Genomic DNA, 23,900 nt, shown 5'->3' with positions numbered 1-23,900 from the left:
TGCCTGTTGAAGACTCGATTTTACCTGCTCTTGCTTTGGCTCGTTTTTTTTCAACAATTCGTAATGTCAGGCAATCAAACCTCTGTCGATTCACTCAGATATGTTTTTTCTTCAATCTAGTCATTTTAATTTGCATAAATACTCCCACAAAACGATATCATAGCCACTTGTTTCCAATATTTACATTACTTTCGTCCATTTCCATTTTGTCACTGCCGCCATGCATACACTCACACCAGGTGACTGGCCAGTTAGAGCTTGAAGCACAACACACCATCATAAAACCTCTTCATAACGCTATTCCCTTCCTTTCTTTTTTATAGTTAGTCTATTGTTCATTGTGATTAGCTGACGTAGTGATACAGAAGAAGACAACCATTTTTATTGTTATTTAGTAGAACAGGTGTCATTATATAGGTAATTTTAGGTATATGTTATATATAGAGGGCACCTGATGACTGTTACAATATATTGTGTACACCATGCCTTGAACATGTTATTTAACACTAACTGTCAGGTGTGTATGATATTGTATACGATATCATGCACACAGTGTATGTAAATTTACTTACACCTAGGATTGGAATTGTATTGCAAATTGTTTGATTTACATGCAGGTTTCAGATGTGCATCGTGAAATAGTACCCTGGACCAGAATGTAACAAGTTTGAATCTTGCTGTGGGACCAGAACAGACCTGCCAACTCCTCAGAGCTGCAATGCAGTAGGAACTATGATTTGGCAGTAGATTTCTAATAGTGTGTAAATGCGGACTTCCAAAGATAGTTAATTTAAAAATGATACATTGAACTACAATATTTAAATTTTTCAATAATTAGTTTAAATGGCTTATAGATATGAAATATACAAGCAATGGTAACCATATAAAATTTATGTAATTTATCAAATAACTATAATTTAAAAATTGAATAATGTGTAGCCTGCAGAAAGAAATAATGTCAAATATAATTACAATTACCACTTTTAGCATGATTTTAAAAATACCCTTGTGTTCCTTATTATATATTTTGTTTGATATAAGATAATTGGTACGCTTGTCCGATTTTATAGTATTTTTACATTAGGAATGGGGGGGGATGTGCTTTAAAAAATTGTTTTGCATAATAAATATTGGCATCACTGATTGCGATTATCCTCTCGCAATGTCAAGCAATTTTTTCTTTGAGTTTCTGAAAATCTGTTTTAACATTTACTCGAGAGAGATAGTTCCATGTAATTCAGAATTAGAGAAACATATTCCCATCTTGAAAATATAGTTCCAGGTTGTGTTGGATTCAAAATATTGAAGCTGTACTCACACAAACGAAAATGTCAGCCATTGCTGCCGTAAACAGGTCGCTATTTATTTATTTTATCGATACGCATTTTAAGGGTAGTGAAACGCGTATCAATAATTATATCTGCTTCATTAACTCTAAAATAGGTTGAAAATATTTGATAACAAATTACACCTTACAATAAACCCCAAATCGATGTTGATAACTGAAAGTCGTGACCTTTTTTATTTCCATACAAAGAGTTGCGTTCCATAGTTTTGCCAAGAAAATTAAGAAAAAAACTGTTTGAAAATATTTGATAACAAATTACACCTTACAAAAAACCCCAAATCGATGTTGATAACTGAAAGTCGTGACCTTTTTTATTTCCATACAAAGAGTTGCGTTCCATAGTTTTGCCAAGAAAATTAAGAAAAAAACTGTTTGAAAATGCAGTAGAAATCTATTACTGTGCAGTAGAGCAGTACATGAGGCCTTTTCGCGACACTTTACCGCATGATGTGGTAGAGTTGACAGATTTGGACCAGATTTTGGAAGAAATCAAATATGAATGTGCAGAAAATGCTGCTGTCCAAGCCAAATTCGGATCTGTAGCATTGTGCCGACGACAGTAAATAAATTTGACCGATTCTGATATATATATAGTTATACGTAATTTATAAAGATCATTTTAAGACTGACGTAGAACTTCATTTTGGAAGTATATTTATTATTCAGACTGTTCTGCATGTTAAATGCATCTACAAGTAAATTTTATCTAGATGGCTTTGGTTGATGTGTAAGAAAATCTATGAACATTGATCAATAATTTTCCCACAGGTTCCCAACATGGGGATGAGCATTTAACATTCAGAGGTTTTGGGTTGAAGAAAGTGTTAAACTGAGTTCCAATTTTTCGGTCTAACATGTTAATATAGATAGTGCTTCAAGCTATGTAAAGGTTATTTTCATATTCAATCAATCTGAAAGTTGCATTGAAACACATGGCTGCACAATAGATAAATTACCAGTAACTTCTATCAAAGCTATTGTTTGTCTAGCTGCGTTTAATAACTAACTTCATATTAAATCTGCTTTGAAAATTGACATCTATCCATTAAAGCCATAAATAGCTGACAGCTTCAGTAAAATCTGTGTGGGTGTTTTACTAGCATACATAAATATATTTTAGTAAATTTAATTATAAATCAAGTATAATTTCAAATTCTATATTTTGATATGCAGTAAGTTCCCACTGATTTGACTTCAGTCAAAATATATATGATTAAATAATTTAGGCTAAACCTATTTGAAGTTGTGTGTTTCGAAACACATATTTAAATTTTCCTGGAGGTAAATATAATAATTTAAAAGCAGAAATGGTTGGTTACTCTTCTCAAATCTTTAAGAGTTCCAGAATTTAACTTTTTTAAACAAGACACATTTAACAAGACACAAGTGGTTTTCTTATTTATCATGACTAAATATTAAATTGGCCTGATCCTGTGACACCATATTTTACTAAAAAAAATAGTATTGGATGTAAGTTTTTTATAAATGATCTGAGGTTCCAATTTGAAGTTCATTTGATCTGAATAGCATTGATATTGGCTACAATTTTAACTTTAATAGTATTTGAGGCTTTTTGATTAAACGGCTAACCTGTAGTTTGAATCTTGGAAGATTTTTGGGATCAATTTGAATGGAAGTAAATACAGAGATCCTGAGTACAAGCTTAGAAAGCAAAAATATAAAATGTTTGATATGGTTCAACTTGACAAATCCAGGTCCTTACAATTATGTGTTTTGCTTAGGTGTGGACTACAAAGTGTTTATATTAAAGTGTAACTATGATAATGTTCAGTATTTCTCTCAATTACTAATAAAAACAATAAATAGAATTGAATGGTAATTAAAAAAGTAGTTATTGTGAAATTTTATGTGATCTGGTTTCTTTTTATACGCCAATATCCGATTGACTTTAAATTTATACACAGTTTTTAAGGTCATGAGACGAAAAGGCCTATTTAATTTTATTTCAATAATTCGCTTGCGCATAGGGGTCTTTAGCAGTGGGAGGAGACCGGAGGACCCGGAGAAAACCCACAAGGTTGGACAGGCGACCCATCTCCTTTTCACGTACAACCGGGGATTTGAAACCACACCAGTCGACTCAATGACAGACTTTATGATACAGCGCGTGCACGCTAACCATTCAGCCATTCAACCCCCATATGTTTACAGTGTAGTGAATCATCTTTTCTCAGATTGGAAATTGAAAAAGGATAAACATTCTAAGAGCTACCGAGCCAAATGATAAAATATTCCAATGATTGAATTAGATGTCATTGTTTGATTCCGAGTTCTATCTGTGTTTTCAAGTCTGCCTTTGACTGTTGATTAGGAACAGTATCTGGTTATTTTGATGGGGAAATAAATCTAATGTGTCATGTACACATTGATGCAGCAAAATTCAATCTTTGGGATGTTGCTGATCCATCAAAATTGTATCTTGAAAGGGGTAGTGAGGTTGATGTTCTAAATTGTCATCCCAACATTGTACATAAAAACAAAGATATTGAATATTTTTAGCTACGTTAACTTGAGAAGTGGTAACAGGTGTTCTAAAAAGAGTAAAAAATCCTCTTATTGCTTACAGCTTACTGGAGTAACTGTTTTGAATGGATTTCAAAACTAGAAGCCGGATGATTCTATTCCGATTGTAATGTGGAACTATAGTTTACTGTTGAACCATGGTTACATTAAGATAACTACCTCTTCAAAGATATCAAACTTTGGTAGAATCGATCAATCTTTTGTTGATTTTGCTAAGATGAACACACATCATGAGTTTGGTGTTGTTGCTCTTTTTGTGTAACTGGTTGCATTCTCATATCATTATCTGTGGTTGTCTGATCACCAGTAAAACATTATGTAACTGAGCTAGTAACCTCTAGAGATTGAAGTTTTACATTTTCTTGAATTGTATGAATAATTCCTATATGCTTCCAAAAACTTCTATTTTTTTATCATTTACATATCTATCATTTGAACTCATTAACATATATATAAAGAGGGGCTTGACCACTACTTAAATGTATTCATTCACTTGATTTTGTGAAACAAAAGATCATTATATCTAGCACATGTTTTATCTTTTCATTTCTGGGTTCATAATCATGAAAATTTAAAACCTGTTATAATTGATGACTTTTAACAATGGAAGGCCCATGATGGTAACAACTGTTGATTGTCCGTATAGTTAAGAAATTTAACTTTATATGAACGAGGCGCCAGATTGATCCAGATCTTCAAGTTTCTTTGACACGGACACTATTAGCCAAATATGTGTTGATGGTTTTTTTTGTAAACCAGGAACTGAACCCCTAAACATTTTGGGTGAAAGAGCCAAGCATTGATAGATTGTTTGTTCATCTATACCCATATGCATTGTTGTCTCTCTTTGCAATTAATAAAATGACTGTTAGATAAAGATTGATTGAAGATTATTGGCATGTTTGTATGGAAGAAGAAGAGGGGTGGCGAAGACATCAACAGAAATCAATCATACGGTCTGTGTGTATAGTAGGGAAACATATTGCATAAAGTTAGTCTGACATTGCTGCATATATCAACGCTATAAATTGTCTACCAGTAAACCTCTCTAACATACCACTAAAAGACGACCAATTTCACCTCCAAACTATTGATTCAATCTTCATGTTTATCCACTAATTGAATTAGACGCTTGGGAAATCTTTTGAGTCGACAATTTTTCCACATAAAATAGAAAAACTTGGTAACAGCATCAGTAAATATTGCTATGGCATATGAACATTTTAAAAAATCTCCACAAAAATGAAATGTATATAATTGCAAAATTGAATTATAAGCTTAATTGCTTTGAACTGAAATCCCAGCTTAATAAAACTGATACTTTAAGGTAATAAAATTAGATTCAGTAAGTAGTTATATTGTGTATATAGGAAATTGGTAAGCAATCTGTCTCATTTATAAATTTATTTTACCATTAAACCATGAATAAATAATTAACTATAGGACTTGAAATTATTGTGCTTTGATATCATTGCTAATCGGTAATGCTGTACTTGGACTGTTCTGAAATTAAACAGAAACAATGAAGTAAAAATTAAAAGGTTGTTTGTTGGGTTACCCGATGATACATATATATGTTAAGAAATTAATGCAACCTTTTAATAGCAATAATTTCATGACATAAATAGTATGATAAAAGTCCATCAAACAAATCCAAGGCTGTCTTATGATGGATTAGAGCTTCATAGAACCATAGATTTAGACAGATATAAAATAAATTAATATTGTGTCACACTGACAGAGTTTGAAATAAAAATGTCTTAATTCTTCAGAATTGTGATTATGAAGAGGAAATAAGGGAAGATGATAACTGTGTGATATCTGTCACAATGAATTGTTAAAGGGTCCCAGTGGTCTGATCTTGTAAACCTACTGATCTTTCTTGTGATATCCAGTCAGATTTAAATAAAGAAACCCCTAATATAGATATGTTGAGTTTAATATAAAGTAGATAATGTCATTTATATTTATCCATAGGAAGCTACTTACTATCAATTTCAAGTTCCCTACTTGGCTGTTGAGTTTGAAAACTTTTAGCACTGTATTAAGAAATGCAACAACAATCTAAAAGAAGCAGGACCACTTTCAAATTGTACACTAGTACGTATAAAATATAATTTGTCTCCACCATGATAATTTAATAATTAGCGTGTACCTGCAGGTGATAAGTTATCTAATAACATCTCTAGCTATTCCATGATAGTTACTCTGCCAGTACTCTGTGACTCTGTCATATTAATAACATTAGAATATGCGTTCCTTCAATAGTTATCTACTCTGCTTACATATTTGCTTCACCAAAATTTGTAAAGTATGAATATCAATGGAAAGTATATAATGTTCTTCTATAGATACATAAATTTGTGATTTGTACATAGTATTATTCCTCTGTAAAGATGAGACCAGTTCGAGAGGAATATTCAATCACATTTTCATTATCAACACTTTCATTAATCATGTAACTATATTTTATTGTGGAATCCTCATTTCCTTTCTGTCTTGATTTTATTGTCAAATTCCAGGCAATATTGGCACCAGTTATTGGTAAATAAATAAATTTTGACAGTCATTTTGATGTTTTGGTTTTATAGGGGTTTTTTTTCCCGGAATTAAAGAAAACATGTAATACCCTAGAAATCACAGTGGGAACACATCTGATTTAAGTCCTAGCCTTTGATGATATAATAGCATAGAAAATATTTTGTGTGCTCATGAACCCATCATAATCTTCATGGATCTTTTGAAACTTAATGTAATATAGTGTATCTGTATTGCAGTTTGTCAAATATATGCAAACCTGACTTTGTGTGAGTTTCGGCAAGTATAAGGTTTGTGCGAGTATAACCCAATCAAAATTAACACACAGACTTGTGATTTTAACTATAAAATAATTTCAATTATTTTTTTTTGTTTTCAAATATTACATAATGATGACTAGTGAAAGGTCAAAATTCAATAATTATATAATTTATTATATATTATGTATCTAGTACGAAAGATATATGATAGTTATAAATTGTATAAATTTCAATTCAATCGGATATTAACTTGAGTCCATAGAGCATGGGATGGACAGACCTATGGATGGACGGATGAGGTGACAACAATGTATGACCACATTTCAATGTGGGTATATAAAAACAGTATAAAGCTTATAGTACCTTTATGTATTGTTGTAACTTAGACACATATCTTGACAAAATAATGTCAGGGAGGACATATCACTACTTCATTTTTAATATCCTAAAGGCAATATTCATCAATGTTGGTTTTAATTTCAAATAATGGAAACATAAATATTGAAAGAATAAAAAAAATTGAATTTCAAAAGTAGATAATGTGTACTTTGCATCATATTTTGTTGCTATGGAAAGTATTGAGCAATTGGTAGTATTAACTATATATGTCTTGTGAAATTTGTTCCCATTATTTCACAATACCATTACATGATAAATATTTAGAACAAAAAACATGCAAGGTATTAGATATTTGTGGATTAGAATCTGTTTTGTACAGCAAATTGAAAAATGTTTATTGTAAACTACAGGTATCTAAGATGTAAAATAAAGGGTACAAAATTGTAGTACCGTTCTGGAAATAAAATGATCGTTCATGGCCACACAAAAACAAGAATTGAGGGAATTTATTTTATTTGAGTATGCTTTTATGATGTTTGTTTGAACTAGATTTCCCCTGACTACAGTCTAATACTTTCAAATTAGAATAAGTTAGTGACACCTGTATATACCGAGTTACAATTCCCATGGGGGTATGGTTAGGTGACACTAACTCTTAACTTTTAATTCCTGTTCCATAGGGAAATAACCTCGTCGACAAGCAGCCTGATCCCTCCAACTGACCTGAAAATAGTGCAAAATATATAAGGCCTGGCAAAATTCCACTTGGTCATGCATATTTAACAATAGAAAATATAATACTTTTATTTTGATTGCATTGATTGTTAATGATGCAGATGAACAGTGGTACTTTTTCAATCATCTCTTGACCTTGGATTCTTAAGCAGTTTCCTCTTAAGTAATGTTATAACCACCCCCACGTTCTCTAACTTGATGTCTCATCATGTTTAGACCACAGTATAACGACTACAAAATCAACGCAAATCACGCAAATTTCAGACAGTTCAATAGCCATTCCAAAATCCACAAGTGTTATCATTAAGCCATGCCACAGCCAGTATGAGGAATTCTAATGGTTATGTGTGCCATTTGTTTAAAGATCACTGTTAAAAGACTAACAGAGAGGTGCTACCAGCAGCGGCAAGCAATACCAGTACAAAATATTGATTTTTAGACGTGGCATTAATCACAGAGACTTGGTCACTAGCATAGAAGTACGGAGACCCATCCTACCAAACAATTTCACAAGAATCCTATAGGGACAGTAATATGAAGTCTGTCAAGATACATAGATCGTATTCAGGGATAGGAGTATAAAGATATAATCTAGACTAGAATCACGAACAGAATTTAAAAGAAAACTGTCGTCTTGATGTCTAAAATGTTGAGGATATTCATACAATGGGAATATTAAATTCTGTGATATTCTGGTATTTTGGCAATCAAATCATAATTTGATCTTTATTATATTCTGGTTTTAATTTTGGTGGGAAATTTTGACGACATAAAAGGAAACAAAAGTGTTATCATATCCAGGCACAAGGGGATGGCTGGACATTGCCTTTCTTTAGAAACTTAAGACAGAGTTTTAGTTACTGATCACAGAGCTTTTGATATTTGTTTAACGCGGAGCTGTAGATATTTACATGTGACCCTAGGGCTAGAATGAAGGGTTCTGGCTGCCTCTACCGGAAGTAACCAGTTGTTATATGCTAACATGGAAATATGGTTATATATTGCCGTCACCCCCCCTTTTTTTGCACGTCCTTCTGGCCGTTGTCCACAATTTCTTGTGAACACTCTACAGATTACATTTATCATTTGATTGTTTTTAAATTGATATATGTTGTTTACATCAGTGAGTTGAAGAAGCCTATGTATTTCAATTATTTTCCTTGTTTCATTTGTTGAGCCTTATGAACGCTCTAACGACAAAAGTTATCATCCGATCTGTATGAAAGTTATATGCATCATTTAAATTAGGGAAACAAAGACGACTTTGGCCCGTGTTACAATTTTTTTAACTTTGTGTACGCTCTAACAATAAAATTTATCATCCGATCTGTATGAAATTGAATTTCAGTAATTTCCTATAATTAAGTTTAGAGTTATTGTCATTGTTTAACTTTGCTTAACCTTGTGAACATTGGAATGATAAGAGTTATCATCTGATCTGTACGAAATTTATATGCATCATTTGAATTAGTGAAATGAAGAATCCTATTGAATTCAACTGGGGTCAGTAAGTTCTATGCACCTAAATGATCTTTAAATTTGACGAAAGGTTTAGAGCACTTTATCACAACAACCCTTGTCGACCCTCCAGACGATTTAGCTGCTGTACACTATGGAATTTCTCCTTTAAAGAAATTTGAAGGTAGAATTCAAATTTATGCATATATTATGTGTTTTGAGTTTTTGACCCATGTGTCGTATTTGCAAGAGCTGGTATTTTCACCCATTTTAGATACAATATGCCTTTCAGAAATAATATTAATGTTATGAATTTCTTTTTGTGTCATAGTATGATCTTATATTGCCAAAAACAACCATTGTCTGTCCTTTATGTAACAAATAATCATAATCATAAACAAATTCATAATCATAGCATAATGTATGCCTGCTATGGGTCAAATTTGTCTCTAGACGCTAGTCTATAATACCTGTTAATTAACAGTAAAGTTATGCCAGGTTATGCCTTCCCTTTTTTTGTTAATAATTTTCTTTTATTATATTGGTGTGAAGATTGTGGACATGAGAGGATGAACCTTATCGATATGGAACCCTATCAATATAAAGCCTCCTGTGGCATTCCATTCTGGAATTAACTCTTTTTCTGAAACATTGCAAATGTGATAGAGGCTACAGTTTTTAATAGTTTTTTTTCATGTTTGGTGTCAAGCAGTAAAACTGTGAGAGGATGAACCCTATTGGTTTCCAGATTTGATGTAAAGCATTGGAATTAGAGATAATTAATTCCGTTTATTTTCATCATTCTACTAGGACTTTCAGTTTCTGAGATATATTGTGTATGAGAAAAAGCTTGTGAACAAGATAGAGATTTATTGAAGGCATTTCGGTATTAATTTTGGGCAATATTCAAGTTTTCTTTCGGATAAGCTGCTATAGCTATCTTTCTTTCTAGACATAACTTCTGTGTGGACATATTTGCATGGCTTTTTATTCCTTCTTTTATTGAACTGGCAGTTGAACAAAATTTAGTAAAATACAAGTGTATAAGTGCTGTAACATTTATTTGTAACAAATGTGAAGTTTGTTTCATTTTATTGCCTTTTTCAGTCTTAAAAATGCATAAAGTGTTTTTGCCCCTGGGCAGTGAGAACCTTAGCAACACTATTCCCATCAACAAGAGTTTTCATCTATTATTTATACTATTGAAATGAAAACAGAATGACTATATGGGTGGTCACAATTGATCCAATTTTAATGGGATAAGGTTGTCTTTAAATGCCATTACAGACAAATTATTGAAGAAAAGAAAATAGGAATTGTCTAGCTTGTCTATGGTTAAAATGATTATTGATGTTCTAAATGTTAAAAGAAAACTGTATTGTCTGTCTGTACGAGGGAGATGGTGACTAGGGTATTTTTTTTATAAAATATAGATTCATATGTTATTTATGGAGATATTTATTTCGATAGATTAATACATCTCTGTGTTTCTTAAAACAAAGATTACAGTTTGTAGGAGATATAAATATATGAACTTAACACTGTTACATTTTACATTGGTTGTATTGATACATGTTGTATGAGTATATTATTAATTATTAAAACTGACATATTCAATCTTTTTGGCATATTTAAGACATAACAGTTTGAGGTAATCTTGTGGTTTGAGGGAATAAGATATCAGAAATCTTGTGTATCGCTCAGTTAAATATATGCAGAAACAAAATTCCAGACTTGATGCCCATGATTAACAATAAGTAATGTACCCAGTGCTAGCATTTCTTGCAATATGGTTATAATATTTAATAAAAGAGGAATTGATCTTGAAATTTGCTCTTTAAAGCGATAATTTCATATTTTCTAAGAAAGTCAAAACATAATTATTTCTACGTCTTTTGCTCAATAGGTTATCAACTCACTATTATACGATTATAGGTATTATTCTCCCTCTTAAAAATCCTTTGACCCCGGAAATAATAACACAATTACCTCCCTTGTTTTTCTATTCCCCCCCATGGAATAATCTTCAAACGTTTGAATTTAAAGTTGAAAATGATATTTTTGCCAATTTCTCAACTGGCAATAGTGAATTATAGGATTAATAGGATTATTCTTTAAATAGGTAGGACTGTTTATAGATACCATCTATTTTAAGGCTTTATTTTAATAAATTTTAAAAATATAACTTAAAAATATGAAATTGCAGCTTTAAATAGATTTCCAACATGTTTTATTGGCCAAATGTTCCTAATTATGAAATTTGTGTATGGAGGGCATTGTATGAAATATTATATTTCGTAAATAACAAACGAAAATGACCTATTTTTATACGCCCACTTTCAAATGTGGTCATATATTGTCGTTGCCCCTATCCATCGGTCCAAGGTTCCCAAACAATGGTGGACGCTCTAGCGGCTAAAGTTAATATCCGATTGACTTTAAATTTATACACAGTGTTAAAGGTCATGAGCCAAAGAATCCTATTGATTTTCGGTGATTTCCTATAATTACTACCAGAAAAATATTGTGGACGCTCTAATATCCAATTGACTTTAAATTTATACACAGAGTTTAGTGTCATGAGCCAAAGAAGTCTATAAATTTTCAACGATTTCTGATAGTTTCTGCCAGAGCTGTGGCTCTTGATCTCTTTGAAATATCTTTTTGACACTATAGAGGCTAAAGTTAATATCCGATTGACTTTACATTTATACACAGTGTTTAAGGTCATAAGAAGAAGAAGCATATTGATTTTCAACAATTTCCGATAATTACTGCCAGAGTTATGGCCCTTGATCACTTTAAAATATCTTATGGACGCTCATTCATTCACTGTAGAGGCTAAAGTTAATATAAATTATTTAAAGTCATGAGACAAACAATCGAAACAAATTCTAATGTTTTCTGATAATTACTTCATGGGTTAGTACTCGTAATCAGGGGTCATGGTGGCTAAGTGCATAAGACGCTGGCTCGCTAGCCTGGAGGTCGGATGTTTGATCCCTGCATTGGCCGAGAAAGTACATTCAGATTTTCCGGCATGGTTTCCTCTTGTCAGTGATGCAGGATGGAGGGCCTGACAAGGACAGCTGTCTAGTCGTTCAGTTGGGGCGAAAAACAGAGGTCCTGTGTACACATTGACGTGCACGTAGAAGATCCCTTGACAGTTGGAATTCGATATAAGAGTAGGCCGTAGTGCCGCTGTCCGGGCAAAATTTCCCTCATAGCACACTGCATGGCGTATGCCCATCTTCATTAGCCCAGTTCGGAGCAGAATAGTAGGATGTGAAACCCCATTTCATTTCATTACTGACAAAAGAAAGAATATGTGACAACACTTGTCGACTGCCCAGATGACTTAGCTGCTGTGGGTGTATGTTTCACTGCCTGGCAGCCTATCTTTAATATATATTTTTACATACGTTCCATCATTGACGTTTAACTGACTGAATTTAAAAACATCATATCATTTTGAAGTTGAACCGAGACAGCAATACAGTTGAATTTAGGGACTTTGAATTGCTTGCAAACTATAATATTGTGACCGTTGGATCTCTTAAAGGAATATATCACTCCAAAATTGTTCATTGCCATTTAGTATTTACAAAGATATGATGAATTGAAAATTTATATATGTTCCTATTCAGTTTCATGATAAAATCATCCCGAACAAGGTGCCGTTCTTAATTATCAATTTTCAAATAAGCTACCAAGTATTAAATAGAGCTTGTGATTAAAAACAAATTACAAAAACTAATTTCAATACACAGGTTATTTTAATGAAAGTCAAACAATTGAGTTTAGAATAACTTGCACAACAAGAGCTTGTGATTAAAAACAAATTGCAAATACGAGACAAAAACTAAAGCTTCAATTCACAGATTATTGTAATGAATGTCAAACATTTGAGTTTAAAATAACTTGCACAACAAAAACACAGAGATATAACTTAACAATGGACAATGTACCAACACTAAATCCTAATGTCAAGAGAAAATTCAAAGGCGCTAGCTAAGTGAACTTGCCAAAGTGTAATATCATGCAGGCTTCTCTGATGAGATCGTGCCCATAGGCTGAAATGCTTTCTAGTGAATAGGCTAATGATGAAAGAGACTAATATGGTTCTTGCTTTGTTATTTCTCAAATGACGACTGTATGATGATTAGTAATATGGAATTAATATGGTAATCATAATTTGATTAACATGCCTATTTCTTTCTGTGTACTAAATTGGATTAAAACATCAAGAATGTGATGTCATATTCAGTATCTGATTCCTTCAATAATATTATTATACTGTAAAAACCCATACAAACAAATGAAACCTGTGTGCATGCGCAGGTGATATCCATGTTTAAAATGTCAATAGTGTTTTGTCACTTGTGTTCAAAATAGATATTTCTCAAAATGCACAATCGAATTTGATGTCATGTATTTCAACAACTATATTTCATAGTTTGGATCCTTAAATGAACTGTTTTGATGTCAAGCAGTCAGCGACATGCAATTCTAAAGCATGCAATTGAACAAAGACATCAATCTTTTTTGCATTGAAAGGTGATAGACTGCTCTTACCAAAAAAGTGTGTGTGCATGTGGGGTTTTAGGTTTGCAAATATATCATTGATAATTACAAGAGTATCAATTGATTACATACTATACAATGCTGTAAGGCAGGTGATTACAAAGGATTATTAGTTAATTATATCATTTGTTTCTATGTTATTATGTATAAAACCTCTAGCGATATAACATAAAATCATTGATTCTCGTATAATACCAACCACCATACGTAAATGTAGACCTGATCACAGCTATTTGCTGCTGGATGACACTGCACATTATATTCATTCTATTGTGCTATTTTATTACTCACTAGCTGCCTGATATCTTTGGCTTAACTCTGAAAACAGTCAAAATCATAGCTCTATTTTTCGGGAAGTGACATTTTCTTTACATGAACTGAACATGTATTTGGAAAGTTTGGATGGTCTTGTGTAATGTGTTTCATTGACTTCCACCAGCATTATAAACAAGACCATTCTATTTTACACAAGGTCTTCTTACATCCATCTACACTGGAAAATACAGTTACTGTTTCTTGGCCAACAACAAAATTGAACATTGGACCTCCTGGTTTGCAAACCAGCGCCTATCTCACTGAGCCACCATAGATCCATTTTATGTTATGAACATATGTTAGATGTCAAAGGCGTACCAGTATACCCCCCAAAAAAAATCAAATGAAATGAAAGTGAAAACTGATTTTAATCCGATAGAAGGTGTCTTTAACTTACACACATGTATGTCTGTCACCAAATACATGTATTACCATTTAATGTTACCAGCAGTGTAATTAATAAAATGTAATAGAAGTTTTTAGTGTTGTGTCTAATAGCTGAACTGATGTATTATATATTTTTTGTCTTTCCAGATTAAAAAATTTGAAAAGTTAGAAACAGATGAAGAAAGAATAAAGACAGGGAAGGAGATATATGATCAAAACATAATGAAGGAATTACTGTCTCAATCACATGTAAGTTTTTGTCTTATAATATTCTCCCTGATATCCATCAATAACGTTAATTTTGCTAACAGCATTTCCTTTGCATGCATACAAGTATTCCATATTTGCTGTGGTTTTATTTTTAAATATCAATATTTTAGCTTGCAAACTTTGTTACTCTTGCACTTTCTCTTGAATGTAAATATTAACCTAAAAATCAGCTGATGAAACTTCATAATATGCAGAAGAAATAAGTATGGAATATCCTGACCTCTTAATACAATTTCTCAACAGATAATGCTATCTATACTCTTCAAAGAAAGTAGGGGATATTCAGAAACAATACAAAACTGCAGAAATGCACTGCTGTTTTTATTAGAGGTAACCAGTGTATGTTAATAACAGGCCAATTGCCTACACGTGAACATAACCAGTTCATATGGGCGACTTATCTGACGGCCCTATTTCACTCGCCAAGAGATACACTGTCAAAAGTGAAAATGGACCAATTGCCTACACATGAACATAACCAGTTCATATGGGCGACTTATCTGACGGCCCTATTTCACTCGCCAAGAGATACACTGTCAAAAGTGAAAATGGACGTTTTTGATTTTTGTCTTAATAATGTGTAATTGCTCCTCCAATCTTCAGACATTCAGTAATTCGTCGTGGTATGCTCCTAATCAACCATCCAATCACAATTTCAGGGCAATCTGACCCACTCCTCTTGCCGTGCCATGTCCGATTCTTATGCAAGAACTGATAGGAAAGCAAACATGGATAGGATAAACCAGCAAGCGGCAGTTTTCATCAACCCTTTTTTGACGTGTCAAATTTGACAATGGACCGCTCCCACGTGTATGGCGCTATTGCGTGTTGCACATGCACCTCAGCGGTTCTGTTGGAGCGATAAGTTCTTCATCTGTGAACATACTCTCAAAGTAGTCAAAGCATGTCAAGTGTCCATCCATGACTATTTATCATAGGTATGTGCATAGGTATGCGCATTTCAATATCCCCTACTTTTTTTGAAGAGTATAATTTAACACAATCAGCATTATTTTGTCCCCTGCCTTTCAAAGAAAGCAGGGGACTATTAAAAGGGGACACAATAACTCTCCTAATTGAGGTAGAATGTTCAAATTTGATGTAGGTGTTTATTAGGTGAATGCCTTGATGGAGGTCAAAGATGAGCATTTTCTGCTTAGGCTAAGCAGAGATAAGCAATTTGATTGATTGCTGCTTTGGGATATGATAACTTTAGTTCTAATTAAGTGCGAGTGAGAGTTTCATTACATCAGTACCTTGACTAAGTTCGATAATTAACATTTTCGGCATAGGTAAAGCAGAGTGATAAGCAATTGTATTGGTCAAGACTTTGGAACCAAATAACTCTCCTAATTGATGTAGGATGTTCAAACTTGGTGTAGGTGTTAATTCGACGAATGCCGTGATGGAGTTCAAAATTGAATATTTTCTGCTAAGGGTAAGCAGAGATAAGCAATTTGATTGGTTGATGCTTTGGGGCATGATAACTTTGGTTCTTATTAGGTGAGAGTGATTAAACTTAGTGTATAGTTTCGTCACATCAATACTTTGACTAAGATCGATAATGAGCATTTTCAGTACAGCTAAAGCAGAGCGATAAGCAATTTCATTTGTTCAGACTTTGGAGCTATACAACTTTGATTCTAATTGAGTTGTAGTGTTGAAACAAATTTTCTGCTTAGGTAAAGTGGAGACTTCAATCTGATTGGAACATAATAACTCTCCTTCTAATTGAGGTAGAATATTCAAACTTGGTGTAGGCATCTATTAGGTGAATGCCTTGACAGAGAGTTCGATCAAGCACATTTTCCATTGAGGCTTAGCAGAGATAAGCAATTCAATTGGTTGAGACTTGGGAACACGATAACTTTGGTTCTAATTGGGTGAGAGCAATGAAACTCGGCTTTCCTGCTTAGGCTAAGTAGCAATAAGCAATTTGATTGTTCAAGACTTTGGAACATAACAACTCTGCTTTTAATTGAGGCATAATGTTTTAATTTGATGTAGATGTTCATTGGATGAATGGCTTGACTGAGTTCAATGATTAACATTTCCCACTAAAGCTAAGTAGAGCTAAGCAATTTCATAGGTCGATGCTTTGGGACAAGATAACTGATGGAGAGTGATGAAACTTATTGTATAGTTTCACTACCAGGTACTTCAAAACCTTGACTGAGTTTGATTGTGACATTTTATGCTTAGGCTAAATATAGATAATCAGTTTGATTGCTCGATACTTTTGAAAATGATAAATGTGCAATTAATTAATATGTGTCATCTATTTATTTTGGGAAATCAGCGGGGAACATAAGCTTCACTGTTGGCTTGTTATAAAGTAATATTATTTATTAATAAACCATTTTAGATGAGAATATTTTTTTTTTGTTCCACATTCATTTATTGATCCCAATGGTATAAAGTCATTGCCATAAAATAGTTGGTTTGTCACCTTCTTGTCTAGAAAGTCAGATGACTTCTACAAGTTGACGAGATTCAGGAGAACAGGAATAAAACCACTATGATAGATATGTTCTTCTAGACAGAAATCATTATTTGTCCTCTTTTCAAAAGTTAGCATAACAACAGTTTCAACACTACCATCAAAGAGTTGATAGTAAGTGTCTATATGTGGTGTTATATTAACAAAGAAGCTGGATGGTGCTTCCAATTACCCCAATGTCATGCTAAAAGAGAAAAAGTGCAGTACAGTACTTGCTTTGCTTTCCTTCTTAATACTTTTTGGATTTATCATTATACAGATCATACCTGTAAGCTTTCATTTGGGTAACACATACTGTACTGGGTTATGATCTGGCATAATAAATTTGTGACCAAACTGTTCTCAGCTTAATGTGTTGATCTCTTCATTGAAAACTTAGTTAGGTTGATACATATATGTACTGGTTCAGTGTCAATTTACACAAACAAATTTTTGATGGATCCTAGATAAAGACGATCTCACATTTGTGTACTAGTGTTAGTCCGGACTGAGGACTGTTTGACATAAAAATATAGCAGAATTGTACCAGGTCTGGACTGGATACCAAATTACCAGTCCATCTTTGTTGTGTAAATTATGTTACGCCTAATTATTTTCTAGGTTATGAACTTTTAAAGACTTTGTTTTTTCAACATATTCCTATATGCTGTCAATTGTCATCTCAATCCTTTTTGGATAGTCACAATTGGTGACAGATTTTTTCATGTGATAAATGTACAAAGGTTTTCAGATAGCAGTTATAGATCTTACCAGTATATCTCGATCACCAGATTGTACATTAATTTATATGAGTATGTATATATGGTGGAGTGTGATAGGATCATACAACTATTTTTGTTGAAGTACAAGTTATTTACAGATTTTCAGTCAAACCTATGTTATAAAGGTGAAAGTGAGAAGTAGGAGAGTTGGTGATAAAATCTTACTTTGATTAACCAAGTTTATGCTTTACTGTCTGCATCAAGAGAAATATAAATCATTTGGTGGTTAAAGTTACATGATGTGAAACATTGGTTATATTGATATTTGTCTATTCTGTTAATCAACAAATGGCTTGTAATCAGTATTTTGATCTTTATAGTTTGGTCTTACAGGAATACAGTATGTGTCCATCACCAACTGCAAGAGAATGGGACGGCAGGCTGCAATCTGTTTAAAATATCTTCAATACTATCAGTAGTGATGTCAGGATTTTTGACGATATTTGTAGGGGGGATGGATTTTATGGGCAATAAAATGGTATTTGTTCAAAATTTTGATATTTTCCTTAATGAATAGTAACAGTTGTCAAAAAGATATACAATTTTAAAGCTAGATGATGGCAGAAAATCTTCTTGATGAAGGTGACCCTTAGTTTTAGTGACTGATGGAATTATATATTCCATTGAAGTTTGGTCAGTCTTAATCTAAGAAGATTTGATTATCTTGACAATAATATGTGGTATTGTCTCAACATCCGAGTAATACAATACGCTACCTTAATTTCTTAGCAACATGTAGTCACAACCTTAATCAATAATTTAAACTTCATTTCCCACATATCTAGTATGGACAAAGACTTGATAATAAATATTTATTTTGTTCTTGTAACTCATAATAGAAGTAACTCCAAGCAGGATGTTGTCCTAATCAGCTGGTGTTAGGAAGGAATATAATGTTCAAATATTTATATATCACTGAGTGATATAAGGTTGTCACACATTTATGGAACAGAGTGTCATCTGATCTGTTTGCTGAAATAGATTGTTGTGTTTAGGTAAATTTCAAAGTTAATTTCAGGGAAACCAGTCGTAGTAAATTATATTTACTATTTAATCATTTTTAGTTATATTTTATTGTTTTGTTCTTTTTATCATATCCACAGTCATAACATATATGTCGTTATGTCTGTTCATGGTATCCTTCCATCTGCACCAATGATCATCTTTCTATACCTCAATAGCTTTTTTCCACAACATTTCTCAACCTCATCCTATCTCTTCTTGCTCTTCACTCTGGGGCTTCTCTCTTTCAGAACATATAACTTTATGTGTTTTTTCAGATATACCGATTGTGTATATTTTAAATGATTTCAGCATAGCAGAATTACCTATTTGTCTGGGCAAATGATTTAATGGATAAATGATTCTCTTACAGGAACCAGTCGATGCTTAAAAAAGTGATGAAATGCACATATTCACAAAATTTCCTATCGTCATCATTTTTAAACCCACCTCAGCAGATGGCATAATTAAATCATGTTAAGCAGCAACCCTTCCGGGAGACTGGTGACAATCTGGTTTTATTTACCTCACTTTTGCTTTCTAAGGATACAGTTTAGCATACTTACTGTAACATATATCTTCAGAACAACAAATCAAATTAATTTCAGTTAGGCATTCTATTTCCAGTATTCTATGTCTCAATAAATTTTTATTTTTGTATTTCAGACCTATACAAAAGAAGCCGTAAATCATGTACAAGAGGCTCTAACACAAGCCCAAAAAACACGATCATTAGATCCTGGTATTTTTGAGGTAAGATATTACTTCAAAATTAGTTATCGTAGTATATTGTAGATTATAGTAGTCCATAGAAACAGAATGTGAACATTTGAATCTTGGGAAAATGCTTGTGAAGCCCATGCATGGGTTGTGGATAAATTAAAGCATATATATCTGTCCTGTTAAAGATCCAAATTACATTGATTAATAATGATTCTATATTAAAATTAACAAATAAATTGAAGATCATATATCCTCTGTACAAATTAACCTCAGTAATTTGAAAATGCAGAATATTGGTAATAGTGAAAACACTAAAAGATCTATAGTTGAATGTGAACATTTTACTCCATGTGCCAACTATTTATAGAGTATTTAAAATTTGGAATGTGATAGCTATTAGGTAGTTGACTTAAGAAATGACAGATATTGGATAGTTTAAAACTTGGCATGGAAACTTGAGGTTTTGAACAAAAAATGATAATACATTTATCTCAAGTTGTGATGTACATAGTTTGAATTTGTACTTTATTGTGCTCAACATTTTGATGTATCCAGCTTATTACTATTTAAAAAATTAATCTAATGAACAAAAGAAAATTGAATCAGAAGGTTCAGGAACTTTATGAATTCTGTAACCGCCTTAATCCTGTTAAACATGGATTAGACAAAAACAAACGGTAAAAATATGAAATCAGTACAAAAATTTCCTTTGTACAGTTTACCATTTTAAATGCTTTCTTCTTCACAGCACAAAAACTATTAGTTGAGAATATTGAAATTAGTTTGTCAGTGTTTTGTCTTCAAACACAATATTTTCTACAATATACATTTATATTTGACATAAGGACATAAAAGCCTACTTGTACAAAAGAATTACACAATGATAGCTCAATATTTGTTTGGCAGATTTTGTTGCTATGGTTTCCAGAAAATGACCAATGGTGAATAGTAGTTCTATTTGCAGTCTTTTATCTTTGTGCAGAAAAGTAGGACATTAAAACTAATTTGTTAGTAATCTTTAAATGGCATTCAGTAACTGGATAGAAGTAACAACAAAAACACATACTTATGGAAAACAGCTACTAGTGTATTTTACGGCGACGTTTCGTAGAGTATTCTCACAACTTTATTACGAAATGTTGCTTTAAGATACACTAGTAACTGTTTTCCATAAGTATGTGTTTGTGTTGTTAATTTGTCAACGTTGAGAGAATATGCTACGCAACGTCACCTTAAAATACACTAGTAGCTGTTTTTCATAAGTATGTGATTTTGTTGTTAATTTGTCAATGTTGTTTCAGCCATACATAGAAGAAATATGTAACACATTAAGAGGCTATATATTTGAACAGTTCCTAGACAGGTAAGTTTTTATGATTTTCTATACAAATCTACAGCACAGTTCCTTGTAACCTTAATATAATCGAATTGAAGGTACAATTTGTTAGTATCTTCTGTACATAAACTACTCTTCAAATTGCTGTTTTATCTGGAACAAAAATTACAATGGCCTTGAGCTTTGCAAAAATGCCTCTTTTACTCAGCTTTTAATTTTTTTGTATCTAATGTAATTTAGTTCAAGTTTCAGGATAGAACCCATTAATTCACTATTGATTTTTTTATATTTTTAGTGAGAAATATACCAGGTTTTGTCAATGGAAAAATTTAGAATTAAATATTAATGTAAGTATTATAATTCGATTTTATATGTATATATTTGAAATTATATATTCTAACAATTATTGGCCTATTCTATATCTCAAACACTCATTTGTGATAATTGGCATATTGTATTGGCTATGTCTGAAAATCAAAGGAAACATAGATTTATTTGAATTATGACATATTCACATTACTAATAAACATTTAAAAAGGTTTTTTTTATTCATATATTCAACTAAAGACTGGAAACCTTTTTGGAGAATAAATGTTCTAACTTCCAGAAAAGACATTAGTTTATTTATACGCCCACATTGAAATGTGGGGGTATATTGTCGTTGTGGACTCTCTAGACGCTTAAGTTAATATCAGATTAAACATAGTGTTTAACGTCATGAGATGAAGAAGCCTATTGATTTTCACCGATTTCTGATAATTATGGCCCTTGAACGCTTTGAAAAATCTTGTGGATGCTCTAGAGGCTAAAGTTAATATCCGATTGACTGTAAATTTATACACAGTGTTTAAGTTTATGAGATGCAGAAGCCTATTGATTTTCAACGATTTCCTATAATTACTGCCAGAGTTGAGGACCTTAATCACTTTGCAATCAATATCTTATGGTCACTCGAGAGTCGAAAGTTAATATTCAATTGACATTAAATTTATACCCACTGTTTAAGGTCATGAGTCGAAGAAGTCTATTGATTTTCAATAGTTTTCTATTACTGCCAGAGTTATAGCCCTTGACCTCTATGAAAAATCCTCTAGAGGCTAAAATTCCATTTCATTCATTCATTCACTTTAGAGGCTAAAATTGATATAAATTATTTAAGGTCATGAGATACACAATTGAAACAAATTCTAATGTTTTCTGATAATTACTTCATGGGTTATTACTCGTAATCAGGTTTCATGTGTTGTAAATGTTCTCATTACTGACAAAAGAAAAAATATGTGACAATCCTTGTTGACCGTCCACACGACTTAGATGCTGTGGGCATATGTTTCGTTGCCTGGCAACCTGTCTTCTTACAGATTGGTATATTCTGAATTTCAGTTAACAATGAATGACTTCAGTGTACATAGAATAATTGGTCGAGGTGGGTTTGGTGAAGTATACGGGTGTCGAAAAGCAGATACAGGAAAAATGTAAGTTATGGTAAAATTGTTAGATAAAGTACACAATCCAGCCTTAATTATATTATGATGAAATTGATCCATATATTAGTCCCAAGTGGACATTAAACCACATTTCTCTCTCTCTATGTATATTTTTAATATGTCAGTTATAGTCCCACAATCCCTCTAAACAATCGTGATATATTTACATCGTATCACCACTGCACATAAGATTTACTAGGTAACGACATATTGCCCTCAATTTACAAGGTCATGTTGCTCAAAGAAAAGGAGCCACGGTGGCTAGGTGGTTAAGACGCTGGCTCGCTAGCCTAGAGGTCGGGTGTTCGATCCCTGCATTGGCTGAGAAAGTTCATCCAGATTTTCCGACGTGGTTTCCCCATGTCAGTGGTGCAGAACGGAGGGCCTGACAAGGACAGCTGTCTAGTCCTTCGGATGAAACAAAATCGAGGTCCCGTGTATATATTGGAATGCACGTAAAAGATCCACTGGCAGTTGGAATTCGATATAAGAGTAGCGATAGTGCCGCTGCCCGGGCAAAATTTCCCTCATAGCACACTGTATGGCGTATGCCCGTCTTCATTAGCCCAGTATAGGACCAGAACAGTAGGACTTTAAACCCCATTTCATTTCATTTAATTTCATTTGCTCAAAGAAAGATGTTACCATCCACTCTCATACTATTTCCACTCTTTCATCGGTATTTACTGTAATTCCTTCAAAATAATTTATCCAACAGAAAAATGCTGCGATAATGAGTGATTGGGTAATGTATGTATAAAATATGTCTCACGAAATATTTATGGTTATAATTTTTGTTAAAATCAATGGATCCTGTCTCCCAGTCAGTTGATCTGTAGAAAGGGAGAAATATCGATAGACATGTAAATCGGAGGCTATCACTGGTCTGTCAGAATATATTGTGAATAATAATAATAACTTATTACATATTTGTTGACAGGTATGCAATGAAATGCTTAGATAAAAAACGTATTAAAATGAAAAGTGGTGAAACATTAGCTCTTAATGAAAGGATAATGTTGTCTCTAGTCAGTACAGGGGTGAGTAAATATATATAGTTGTTAAATATACCAACTAGGCTCAGTCTGAATGATGACCATTTATGGCATTCACAAAATTGAGTCAGAAATAACTTTCAAGAGATCTTATACACTTTATTCATTTTCATATCAAGACACAATAACCAACGTGACAAATTCAACACACTAGAAACAAAATTCATAATTTTACCTTCAAAAAGTAAATGGCTGTTTAGTGTACAACATATTTTTCCTCTGTTTGCATAATGACAGTATGGAATAGTTGACACCAGC

At 32.7% G+C, this 23,900-nt stretch overlaps 1 protein-coding gene across 1 annotated transcript in view; it reads left to right on the top strand.

Moving 5' to 3' along the window:
• Positions 1-23,900, top strand: part of LOC126823361 (beta-adrenergic receptor kinase 2) — a 98,964-nt gene that overhangs the window by 57,089 nt on the left and 17,975 nt on the right. The window contains exons 4-9 of the mRNA XM_056101823.1: positions 14,656-14,757; positions 19,708-19,794; positions 21,066-21,127; positions 21,396-21,447; positions 22,484-22,575; positions 23,528-23,627. Of these exons, the coding sequence (XP_055957798.1) occupies positions 14,656-14,757; positions 19,708-19,794; positions 21,066-21,127; positions 21,396-21,447; positions 22,484-22,575; positions 23,528-23,627 (495 nt within the window). The remainder of the gene's footprint in view (positions 1-14,655; positions 14,758-19,707; positions 19,795-21,065; positions 21,128-21,395; positions 21,448-22,483; positions 22,576-23,527; positions 23,628-23,900) is intronic.

Source organism: Patella vulgata, chromosome 6, assembly GCF_932274485.2.
Source record: "Patella vulgata chromosome 6, xgPatVulg1.2, whole genome shotgun sequence".
NCBI lineage: Eukaryota > Metazoa > Mollusca > Gastropoda > Patellidae > Patella > Patella vulgata.
The sequence above is the reverse complement of the archived record's forward strand: the minus strand, read 5'-3'. Positions and strand labels throughout refer to the sequence as shown.